This window comes from Athene noctua, chromosome 2, assembly GCF_965140245.1.
Source record: "Athene noctua chromosome 2, bAthNoc1.hap1.1, whole genome shotgun sequence".
NCBI lineage: Eukaryota > Metazoa > Chordata > Aves > Strigiformes > Strigidae > Athene > Athene noctua.
In genome coordinates this window covers 8184150-8196939 of record NC_134038.1, presented here as the reverse complement: position 1 = coordinate 8196939, position 12790 = coordinate 8184150, and the positions used below count along the sequence as shown (strand labels likewise).

General features: G+C 41.0%; 1 protein-coding gene across 3 annotated transcripts in view; it reads left to right on the top strand.

The window, feature by feature from the left end:
- Window positions 1-4011: 4011 nt before the first annotated feature.
- KHDRBS3 (KH RNA binding domain containing, signal transduction associated 3) overlaps window positions 4012-12790 on the top strand; it is a 95846-nt gene continuing 87067 nt past the window's right edge. For all 3 annotated transcript variants that reach the window (XR_012633088.1, XM_074898394.1, XM_074898393.1), the window contains exon 1: window positions 4012-4535. Coding sequence is in view for 2 of the 3 variants with exons in the window: in XM_074898394.1 (XP_074754495.1) it covers window positions 4448-4535 (88 nt within the window). In the remaining variant the exon portion in view is untranslated. The remainder of the gene's footprint in view (window positions 4536-12790) is intronic.

The window sequence follows — 12790 nt, the reverse complement described above, 5'->3', positions numbered from 1 at the left end:
GCAGGACTTTCCACTTCCCCTCATTGAACTTCATGAGGTTCCTGTCAGCCCATTTCTGATATTTAATACTATAAAATAAGGTGCAGAACAAATAGAAGACGGATGAACAGGTGCATGTGACACTATGGCATGTTATAGTGACTACAAATATGGTGGCAAAGAACTTACATGCCTTAAAACCTTTTTTTTTTTTTTTTTTTTTTTTCGTAACACAAGATACTTTCTTCCTGCAACCCTTGTTTCTCTTTGGAATAAAAGTAGAGGAAGAGTGTATAATATATGAAAACAATATAACAAACCTTTTAAAAGAATAAACTTAATGTAGCTGATAATTAAGTAAGTTTCATTAGGGACAAAAATAGCCTAAATTTTGAACTATGCGGCAAAAGGCATGAAAGTGAAAGCCATAAATTCTTAGAAGAAAGCATCCAGAGCTTTTTAAAATGGTTCATGATGGATGTCTTGATATTACTCTTACCTATTTTTTTATACTGTAACCCATATGTAAGTTAAAAAAAAAAAAAAAAAGAAAGAAAAAAAGAAATGGGCACAGGAATATTGGAGAAAGGAGTGCAATGGTAATTTCAATGTGCCTAACAGAAATTGGCAAGTGATGTATTGGAACACTAAGGAAGCCAGCACCTACTTAGCAACATGCTAATCAGAACTGTGGTGAGTCACATCAAGGACATATTCAGTAGATGTGGTATTTGTGACAAACTATTTCCCAAAATAGACCCTGCTTCTATAGGTCTTCAGCTGTGTGCATTTTAATGAGCTGAAGTCTCAAATAAATAATGATTCCATAACAGTCTGTTGTGGTCTGAGCTTTAAATCATGAACCCAGAGGTAAATCAGAGTCAAGAACTACATCAGAGTCATGTAAAATCTACCACAGTCAGTGGCAGTTTGATATGATCATTGAATAAATGTAGTAACAGTAGTCACACAAAAAATATAAAGATGAGTGGACAGTAATTTAGGCAAAATTATGCATATTTAAGTGGACTTACCATATTAGGAACAAATACTTAATGGTGAAAATCCTGTTTGTTATGTTGATCCAGCAAGTAAGGAATATGTGACTGCATTCAGTTGTACAGAACCTACACACCAGGGAGAGGATGAAGCTCAGTTTCAGCCTCTTCACACACAGTCCCCAGACGTCCCATTGGCTGCATCAAAAGGCACAAGAAGTAAGAAAGTGAATCTCACCCCTGAGAGCAATGGTACTAACACGTTCCAATGCTTCTGTTACGTATGAATATTAATTCTGGCATCTACTATTTTTGCGTATAATTAAGCAGGCACACTGTCCGGTCAGACAACCGGTGCTTTAAGAGAAGTATTGGACGTTAGTCTGACACTGGTTCCCGACTGATGTACACCTATCAGACTAACTTCCTGAGGCTACCACATGCATATAGACAGCAGGATGGATGTGCAAAAATCCCTGGTTAGTTTATTATTGGAGAGTAGTGATAAACACATGTAAATCATGAATTTTAAAAGTTTGGACTCATGACTTTTAAACATTTATGAGTACTAAAGCTAATGCTGGGCAGTTCCTTCACCAAGCTGCTTTTCAAGCTTTGTATAGATTTTAGTAGCAAGAAAGAAACCAGTCTTTAAGAAGTTGGTGTTTCCTGCCTTTCCCGGACAGAAGCTCAGCAGGCTTTTCCCAGCTAACCACATCCTAGGCTGCTTTCTACGGCCCGAGGCTCATAATTTCCCATCCCTTCTGTTCTCCTCTTGTTTTATTACATCCTAGTGAATTTCATTGAAGAAAACAATATCCTGCACTTGTTATGTGCAGGTTTGAGTTTGAACAATAGGGTAAAACGTGGATAATTTTATAATTCCTCTATTATTATAGACCTGGTGAGAAACAAATCTTCAGACTTTCAGTAAGTCTTTCTCTATTGTAAACCAGAGGGAATTGGTGTAATTTGGGAAGAAATACTGTGGTCTCTTGAAACACCAAATGTTTATTTAATCAGTTACCAGGGAGAATGCGACTCTTTTCTAGAAAGGTACATTGTGTCTTACACCATTCATAATAATATAGCTACCTTTCTGTCTGAGGTGCTGTACGCTATAGAGGGACTTTAAATACGTTTTTGGCTTTACTGGCAAAGATAGGGATTATTTTGCTCCAGGTCATTCAATAAAGATTATACTCCTACATATTGTTCTGTGTCAGTTGTATGTGCCTGCCACAACACAACAGATGGCTGCATTTCAGTAGTTTTATATAGATGTATATTGAAGGTTGAAATAAAACATTCATTGTAATCCAAGTTCTTCCAGTTGCTTATATGTTTTAGTTGTATCCATCAAGCTCGATGTCATGCAGGAGAATTTTTAAAATATAACTTTGTAAATTTGATTCTGTTCATCCTGCATCAAGATTTATTTGGAATGGTTGTAGAGAGAATGTAAATCAAGTGTATTTCATATTGCAACTTATCAGACATTGTTTTATGAGATATTCCAGTGTGTAAAATACAACAAGAAATAAGATATCTTAATATATGGTCCTTCTGTTTTAAGGGTGAAAAAGCACATGTAATTCTGAGAAGGGAGCCTTAACCTCTGCTTCCAAGCTTTGAGTAAGTGATTTCTCAGGCTAGCCTTTTCTTCAAAGCTTTTTTCTCCCCATCTTGCACGGATATGACTAAGATACAAGGCAAACCTTTTTTTTTTTTTTTTTTTTTTTTCATAAAATAAACGAGTAAATGTGTGATTATTCCATTTACAGAGATAAGAACATTTTCAGTGGTCTTTTAACTGTAGCTTATCACTTAGAAGTTTCTTACTGGCTTTTCTAGTAAATGTTGGTTTAAAATGTTACTTTACCATTATGGTTTTGGCTTCAGTGATTTAGTAATTTTTCTGCTTTTCCTTTGTGCTCTGTTACAGAGAACAGTCGGTCTTGCTTCCTTTGGGCTTTTGTCACCAAAGATTCATTGATGAAGCACCTAAGGTCTAATAAGGAAGAGCCTCAAAGCTAAAGATCGGAGTGAATAATGATCTAATATACCAAGTGTATCAACTGGAAAAAAAAAAAAAAAAGGAAAATAGGGTTGAGCAAGGTATTTTAAACTTTGCTCCTCTTTCCTGTCAAACAGGCTGCTCCTGAAACACAAACCCACTTACAAAGGCCCATGAGTGTAATTCATCGGAAATAAGATTTTCCGGCTCGTATTTATGAAGTGCTTTGTATTACTGAGGGCGTAAGTACAGAATGTTGGATAAATGAGAGCACCGCTGTCCGAGGGAGGAAACCGCGGGTTTCCCCCTCCTGTAAAAACGCATCTTGCCGTTTTTCCTTCCCCCTCCCCTAGAGATCTGACGGGGAGGGTCAGGCCGCTGCCCTGGCTCCCCCGGGCCCCTTCACGCCCCCCGGTGCCTGGGGGAGCGGGCCCCGCGCGGCGGAGCGCGGCCGGCAGAGGCGGGACGCGGCGGGCGGTCCCTTCTCCCCTCGCCCGCTCCAGCCCGGCGCTCAGGGCGCTCCCGCAGGCCGAGCGCCCCCGCAGCCGCCCGCGCCGGTGGGGTTTTCGCGTTTCAACGGCCCGCGAGCTCCCGGAGGGGGACCAGCGGCGGCTCTGCTCTCCGCAGAGGGTCCGCTGAGGCTTACGGGGACACCGCGCTCGCTGCCCGGCTCCGCGCAGCGACAGCAGCCCGGCGGGAGCGTCCCCGCAGCGCCGCGCGGCAGCGCCACCCCTACCCCGTACCGGGGCGGGGAAGGACAAGAGTAACAACCAACCAGAAGCTGCGCGTGGCTCCTGACTGACAGGCCACACCACCCAATAGGAGCCGTCACCTGAGTAGGCGGGACGACAGTGACGAGGCCTCTGCTATCCCCGCCCAGTAGGAGGAGCCGGAGAGCGGGGCACCGGCCCTGGGCGTGGCTCGGCGGTCAGGGGGCGTGGCTTAGGGCCCCTCGGGGGCGTGGTCTCGGATGGGGTATTTAAACCTGGCGCGGTGGGGCTCGGCCCGTCAGTCGGCGCGGCGCCGCGGGAGGGGCGGGAGTGTGCTCTGCGCCAGCCGCCGCACCCGCTGCTTCTGCCTCTACGCGCCCGTGTGCGGGAGTGGGAGGGGGAGCGGGAGCTGTCCCGCCTTGGTCAGCGTCTCCTGGGGCGCGTCTCTTCCTCCGTCCCTCCCAGCCCCCTGCGCCTCCGCAGAGGGATTTCTCCGCGCCCCTTGTCCGGTGTGGGGGGGCGTCCCCCCGGCCCGCGCCCCTTCCCTCCCCGCTCCCGGCCGGGGGTTTGCGGCGCTTCCTTCTGGATGCGTCCCCGCAGCCCCGGGCGGGAGGCGGCCAGGGGGAAGCGCTGCCGCCGAGGATTTACCGCCGCCTGGGACTCGGACCCGCGCCGCCGCCGCTCCCTTCCCCGCGGGGGCACCCGGCGCCCCGGCTCCGCTGCCGCTCCAGGCCGCCGCCGCCATGGATGAGAAGTATCTGCCCGAGCTGATGGCGGAAAAGGACTCGCTGGACCCGTCCTTCACCCACGCCCTGCGCCTGGTCAACCAAGGTGAGGGCCGGCGGGAGCCGAGCGGGGTCGCCTCGTCCCGCCGCGGGGGCGAGCGGGTCCGGACGGGCTGGAGTTCGTGGCGGCCGCCGAGGGGGCTCGGTGAGGGGTTTACTCGAGAGAAAAACACTTGGTGGGTTTTTCTTGTGTTCAGGCTAGTGGTGTTCAGGGGCTCCTGCCTCCTTCCCCTGGCAGGGCTGCGCGGAGCAGTCGGGGGGTCCCCCCAGCGCCGGCGGCCGCTGCCCGGGCAGGGCTCCGGCTGCCGCTCCGCGCTGCCCGGTGGAGCTCAGCGGCGCTTGCCGGGCTGCTCCGCTAGCGGACAGAGCATCTCTGCCGAGCAGCCCCAAAGCCTGGGCTCCCTTCCCAAATCTCTCCTCTTTCATAGGTTTCTCTTAGGGTAGCAGAGGCACGATCGCTCAGCGCTTCAGTTATTCTAAGTTGAATTGTTGTGTAGAACAGCTTGGGTCTTCTGCCCTCTGCTTGGGCTTTAAATGGATTCAAACCCCGAAAGGTGTTTCTGAACAATAAATAGCTTGTTTAGGTATGTGTGAGCCTTTTTGAAAAGGAGCCTACAACCTGTGTCCTTTCCTAGGAACTTTTAGCTCTGCAACTCAATATTACAGAACCGACAATATGTTTTGGTGAATCTTTGAAAAACCCAAAAGTATATTTACTTTTTGCAATTATGTAAGTCCAAATAATGATTCCTACCCTTTCTGATTCTACATGTCAGGCTTTACAGTGTGAGCTCTGTTTTGATGCTGTACTGAATAGAAAAGTAATTCTGTGATCTAGAGTATGATTTACTGCAAATCTGGGAATATTGTATAATTGGCAGGTGACTTTCAGGTTTCAGGAGAGACAAACACTTGATATCGTGCTTGTGATGGTCAAGGAAAATAAGTGATGAGCTGGTCTTCTAATACAACTTAGTGACAGCTGAAATGATTTTGGCTTCAAGTGAAGTGATTACAAAGCTGTGCTAGTGTACTCTGCTTCCTTTAACAGGAACAGGTCTAAATCAATGGGGCTGCTTTTAATGCATTGTTGTAGTTTTTGATGTGTAATGGTCTGCCAATGCCCATCTCTAAATCAGGAGGAGAATCAACTATTGTCAGAAATATTCTGGAGTTAAGAGTAGCTGTCTCGGTTTCAGCTGTGGAATGCATATGCCATGTGATTTGTAGCTGCGTGCCCTTGGACGATTGGTATTTTGTGTATTTTTCCTAACTGAATTTGTAATAATGTCACTGTTGACAGTGAGAGAGAGAGCTATGTTAATAGATACTTGTATTGTTTGCTATAAATAATTAAAACTTAGCTTGATGACTGAGAACTTAAGGCTGCAAATTAGTGAAGTTCTCCAGATAGTGAAGGAAGAATTTTTTGCGTATGTAAATTATTTTAGGAAGCTACTGCACTACGTGATTTACTATTTTACAGCATTTATAGAAGTAGATATGACTGTATAACTGTTATCAAAATTTTGACTTTTGGGGACTATGATAGTTTTTTGAGGTTCTCACTGAAATGAGAAATTATAGGACAGACAAACTTCTGCCTGCTTTCATCATGTAATATGTGGTGTCTACATGTCTTACAAAAATAAATTGTTATCAGTGAGAAAATGAACATAGTTGAACATGTATACAACCTTTTTATTCTAGTATATCTAGATTTTTTTACTTTGGAAATGAAGTCTTGTGTTAAATCTGAAGTGTTTCCTATGTTAGAGGCAGGTGAAAAGATTAAGCAGGGTAACTATCAACTGGTTAACAGCAGTGTAAAATGCAAAATTGTATAGTATCTGTGTAAAAGAGGTATTTTAGGCAGCTGTAGAACCAGAGAATCACATAAGGTGAAGTGACTGTATAATACAAGTGGGAAATATCAGATGTTTTACAAACCCATCCTGTCATGACGGTAACTATCAGTGACTGTTTTTCCATCTCAACTGTGATAATTCTGTGCAGTTAAATGAAGCAGAATATTAGTGGAAATTATATATGTAATAGTTCTGACTTCATATGTCAGGTGCATGAGTTCTATGCTAGCTCAGTGAGCAGGCAAATGAAATGGCTTCTCTAATTTTAAGTGGGTTTGTTTAGTTTTTAAATTTAGAATAAAACATGTTTCTAAGTTTGGCTTCTGCCAGGTATGTGTGAGAATGTCTTAGCAGAGGTTTAAGGGCTTAAAATAAACAGCTTAATTATATAATAGCATTTTGATGTCTTAATACTATTATATTTACTGTCTGTTACCTGAAACTGAGATACTGTAGATCAGTCAACTTTCTTTGGAAACTCAAGGCTGATTTATAAGAACTGTATAGTTCAATTGGTAAATCCTTCTGAGATGCTGAAGGAATTGAAGTGTGTGTACTGCTTAGACAAGAGCCAACCGGATTGCTAACAAATTTCTAAGCATGTTGAAATTTGGTTTCTAGTGAAAAGTCCTGTGCCTAGAGTTACAAAATGTGTTAATTATAGTTCTCAAATGGAAGTGGACACATTTGCATATTATGCTTATAATTACATATTGTAATTTTGGTATGTACAAATTACATAATTTTAAATGATATGGGGAAAAAAGTGGAGCTTGACATGCTCTGAGTTCCAGGGTAGCCTTTCAGTTTAAAAAAACCAATGTGGAAGATAACTAAGATGCTGCAAGAATACTTCTGTGGGCAGTATTATTAATTTATTTTTCAGAATTAAGAGATGATGGCATGGTCTCTTGACTGAGTAGAACCATGTTTTAAGCATTTTGAAAACATTAAAATCCAAGATCAGTATCCTTTATTGTGCCTGCATGGTAGTGCTGATTTTTCTTGCTAAAACTCTGCTCAGGTATTTGACTTGTCTCTTTGGGACACAAATATAAGAGCAATTACTTGAATTTTGTTTTAAACAGTCATTGAAACATTCAGCTGCTGCTTAAATTTTAGAACAGTAGGAATCTTGCAGGAGACTTGACTATATACTTTGCTCTAAGATTTGAATATTAAGCCTTCCTAAAAAGAGGATTTTTTCCTGTAAACCTTTAAACGTGTTATAGATTGGAATTAAACTTATTTTACATGGGTAGTAAGGTGACCATGCTAGTAGTGTTAATTTGCAGCTGGTACCAGACAATGGGAACTGGAACATTATGTCCAATTATTATCTTACTGTAACTTATGTAATTGAAGAACCTTGGGAAGAATGACATACTGTGAAGAATCAAAGGTTTAGTACCTATGGATTTATATTTTTCCCATTTACAACTCTCAGGTGCTCATTTATGCAAAATTTGAAAAATGTTGTATGTGAAAGTGATGCTTGTTTCTTGTTTATCATTGCAAGGCACTGAGTAGCTTTATTTTTTTAACTTTTGAGACCTTTATTTTGAAGATGGACCTTATTTGTGTTTGAGGTTGTGTGTAAATGTTAGTAAACGTGCAGGTGTAATGTTGATTGTCATAATTAAAGTTCATGAGTGGTGCTGTAAAAATATTGGAAGATCTGTATAGAGAGGAGTTGCTTTATCTTCATTGTTTTCTTTACATCTGTGCATAGTATTGATTTATGGAAGCGTTTGTGAATATTGGGTGAAGTATGTGAAATTGCAGATGGAAAAAGCTGACTGTAAATAAAACATGTTGATACCAGACATGTTTTGTAACAGGGCAGGCATTAAAACGGATGCCTGGCAGTTGTTTGATTTGTGTACTGTTAAATGTGTAGGTGGAGAGGACTCTGTAATCAAAGTTAGGGCAGCTGAAATCCTTATGAGTCCCAGTGCCATTGCTGAGAGAACTTTTACTGCTCTGTGTGTTGTACCAGTGGAATTCTTCCTTACGAGCTTATTTTAGCTTTGAGATGTGAGGTAATAGCTTGAATTGGTAAGGCTTCCTTTACATTGTCAACAAGATGTACAGGAATAACAAGCTTTCCCATCAGTAGATGGCTGTATGTGCTAGCTGTATATTAAATTGTGTTACTGAGCTGTGTGTCTAGTTGTGAACAGTAGAGACTTGCTGGTTCTTGTGTCAAATTTTGTGTAGGAGTTCAATAATAAAACAGACCAGCACCTCCCTAAATAGCAGAGAACATGGAGTGTGAGGAAAAGTATACTGATTTTTCTGCATGGTGGAGGATAACTGTCTTAATTTTTAGTAGCTAAGGGGTAGCTTTGTAAAAATGATTGAAGCAGGAACTTAATAAATTTTCTGTAGATGTTATTGATTTATGAATAAATCTATCTTGATATGCAAGGGCTTCAGGGTGCTTATCAAGGATTTTTTTAATTTTTCAGAAATAGAATTTTATTTTTTCATAACCCTAAAAGGTATACTTGGTGATATGTAGTAAAGTGACATACATATGCTGTGACAAATAATCGGTTTGCTACTGAATCATGCACTTTGCTCTGAGAACAGGCATTTCATGGCATGGAACAGACATACATGGTGCTGCTTGTTTCCAGTGCCTAATGGTGTTACCTGTACTCTGTTGCTGTGTAACCTCAAACTCTCCTTCATTTCTTGCAGTCTCAATCATATGAGCAGCACTTGTTTCAAGTGTCCTACTCTTGGAGGCTGGCAAAACACTTTATGAAGGTCATAGGTGTTTTGTAAAGCAAATTATAGTTTAAGAAATCTGAGTTTTAAGATTACTCAGGGCATCCTATTAACTTGAATAAAATAGCTCTGTAATTTGCCCTTCAGACAAATATTTTTTTAGACAGCAGGTCACTAAGTTTTCTTAGAGGTTAACTAGAAAGAAGAAAGTCTTCTGCTGTCTTCTAGTAATCAGACTTCAAAACAACAGTCTATGAAAATGCACAGCGGGAATTGGTTATTTGGCAGGCTCAGTGTGATGAGAAATTTAAGTGACAGTAATAGGAATGGATATGGTGTGATGGTAGCACTGTAAAACCAGGGAAGGCTGACTTTGGTTCTATTTCTGTTTTCTTAAAACAGCATGAAAAGTAATAAGACTTGGAGTGAAGAAGGCATATTTCAGAAGATTGTCCCTCGTGTCTCAGCTTCCCTTGCTCAGTAACACTTCAAAATTTCACGTTTTCATAATGGTTGGCTCCTTGCTTTTACTGCAGTGAAACTGTATTGGGAAAGTCATAGGTTTTATTAACAGATTCCAGTCTTGGTCTCCTAAATGGCTGGGGAAGCAATTTATCAGGTATTCCAGGCATGTTAACAGGGCTGCTGTGAAATGCCGCTAAAGATGATCATACATACTTCACCCTAGGCTCATCTGCTCTGAAGCATGACTCTAGCCTGCAGCCACCCACCAATGATCACATTTAGTCTAAAGCTGACTTCTAATTCACTTGCACACTTACTTTGGCAGTCAATGAGAGAGATCGAATTTAAAGGTTTCAAATTTAGACTGACATGGTTTGTCACTTTCAATCCTTTTCGACACCAGCCATGCAAATTAAAACTGTAACCTTCTGAGTACTTATTTACTGGAGAAATCAGAAAGAAGGTCACAGCGCTGAATGGCTGCTCTTCTGGCCTGTGGCTTGTTTGACTTTAACTTGCATGTACTTAAAAAAATCTATGTATGTAACCTTTCTGCCCTCTGAGGTTTTTTTCCATCCTCTCTGACTTCAAGTATAATTAAGAATTTAGGATGAGCTTTGATTTGAAAGAATTGGGTATCAAAGTTCAGAGTTGAGTAGCCTCTTTAAAGCATTCAGTGTGGTATTGCATGACTTTTTAATTAGTATTTAGCAGTTTCAGTAAAAAGCATGTTTAAATGGATTAGCTGGTAACTGACACACCTAATATTTTATGGTGAATTAACTGACTGTTCTTAGCTGAGCTCTGCAGGAATCTTGCAAGCCTAATGTTTACATTACTAATACAGTTTTTTAAATAGAAAATTATAAAGGACAGGATGCTTATACCAGGCAAGTGGAGTATCTTGATAAAGTGGGATTATCTACCCCTGAGAGCTGGGAAGGCGAGTCCCACCAGCACGATGGGAGCTGCATGGCAGGGGGGTGGTAGTTCTGGGAATTACTTTAGAGCCACATATTGCTAGCTGAGTGGGACTTCCAAGTACAACACTAGCTAGAAAATTAATATCTTTATGGCCTTAAGCTAAGACCATAAGGACATACGGAGTAGGGAATTTCATTTTCTTGTGACATTCTAGGTGCAGAAGTCCATATGTCTTAATCTTTGATAAGATCATGGGAAAAACCACAAGGCTTTGCAAGCTTCAGAAAGTCTGTAGGCCTCTTGCTGGTCTAATTGCTTTGTGAAAGTGATCCTTAACCTGTGGTTTGAGTGCTTTACTACCTTCACAGAGGTAAATAAAGGTGCTAAGAGGCCCTTTAAACTGATGAAATGTCTGGCCAAAAAAGTGCAAGTGGAAAAAAAAGCACAGTGCTTTAGCAATGGGTGATTAACTCCTAAATCAAATATGGTAAAACTGGTAGATTTTTGCATCTCTTGGCATCTTTGCTTCGAAATTAGATGCATGTCTGGACACTGGATCTTGACTAAATTTTTAGGCTCTTTACTGCACTGTTAATGACGGTGTATATATAGTGGATGTAGGCTGGCTGTTTATGACAAGGAGCAAATTAAAAGAGCAGCAACTGGAGAGGTGGAATGAAGAAACATTTTTAAGCTGAAGAAGCTGTATTTTTGAGTCTCAACAGCTGAGCAATGCATGTGTTATCCTTTGTTTATCCTATCTTAAAATATTCCTTTGCTTGAACTCAACTTTGTCATATTTATCACTTAATGTTCTTTTGTGTTGTCATTTTTCATCATTTTGCCTTATTGTCAAGGTGAAATTAATAAGAAACTGGAAAGTTAAATGGGTTTCCTTCCTATTATCCATTTTCAGTTGCTTTTTTGCTGGCTGCCTTCCATTTCTTATTTTGATGTGTTTATCAGGCTTTTGGCTTCAGCTAGCAGCTCAAACAGGAGCAAAGTTGCAAGGCAGCAAACAAATGTCAGTTTAATTCTTGTAGCTGGTAAATCTTTCACTTTTTTAGCCTATATAGGTGTTCTTTTATAAGTCTTTATTTTCTAGGAAGATTTTCTTGACAAAATAATTGGAAACCTAAAAGATTAGAAATCATTTCAGTAGACATTGTTCTTGCACTTAATCCAAAAGAAAATTTGTTCTAACAAATGCTGCTGTGCTGATCTTGGTATAATGTAGTGACAGTCAAAATCTGAATTTGCAAATCCTTTGAGGATTTACTGGTTTTCATCAACTTTATTAATCTGTTTGGGTTGTACAAAAGGAGTAGTTAGTAGGGGAAGATGCCTTTTCATAGACCAGACAAAATATAGGAAGTCAGAATTGTTGCTGTTGCGCTGATACTGAATGCTTGAAGAGTAAATGCATTTGTAATCTCTTACTGCCTCTATCCAGTAACAGTACTCTGGAAAGGAGATGTGTTTGAAAGGAAGAAGTTTTAGATATTTTCATCCATTTTTTCCTGTTACATTGGGATAATGATATTTTAAAGTTTTAGAAATGGAAGGACTGCTTTTAAAGAAGTCATTCTTCCTTTCATGTGTTTCCAGTTACTGATAATGGATGAAAGTTTTTGTTACTGGTTCCTTTTGATCTGTGTCTTAATCAACTAGAGGTGGTGGTGAAGCACCAGTTCTGATGTCTCTGGTCAGCAGCCTAGTTTGTTCCCTGGGCTTCTTAACCATCATACTGAGGATCTGAGCTTTTTGTTGTTTTCTGCAACCAAGCAGAAATGATGTGCACTGTTGTATGCAGACTTCAGCAATACAACTCTATGGGGGAAACCTGTAAAGTAAAAATAATCACCCTTTCTACCCACCTCCAATGTTACAGGATAAATTTCACTTCTGCAAAAGTGAGGAAGACTGAGGTCCATCATGTCTTTTTCCTGGATTTTTATTATACAGCATGATCCCTTCCTGTGTTTTTTTTTCTTCTAGACTTGCCTTCACAGTTTGATTATAGTGTTCTTGGTTCATTTGTGCAGTCATGAAAGTTCAGAAAACTAGTGTTTTTTCTTTACTAATTATCTGTTTCTATCTATTTCTTTACTAATTATCATGACCACTTCCAACTTTTTTTTAGTATCAAGAAGTCCTTATTTTAAGGAAGTAATGCAACAGCAGTATTCTGCCTTCCTTACAAGGCTTCCCTGAAACTTCTGTGGTAGGTGGAGTTTCTCAAAGTGAATCAGTTTCTTACTCATGACTTGACTCAGTTTCTCCATTTCAATCCTGATGTGTGGTGAAG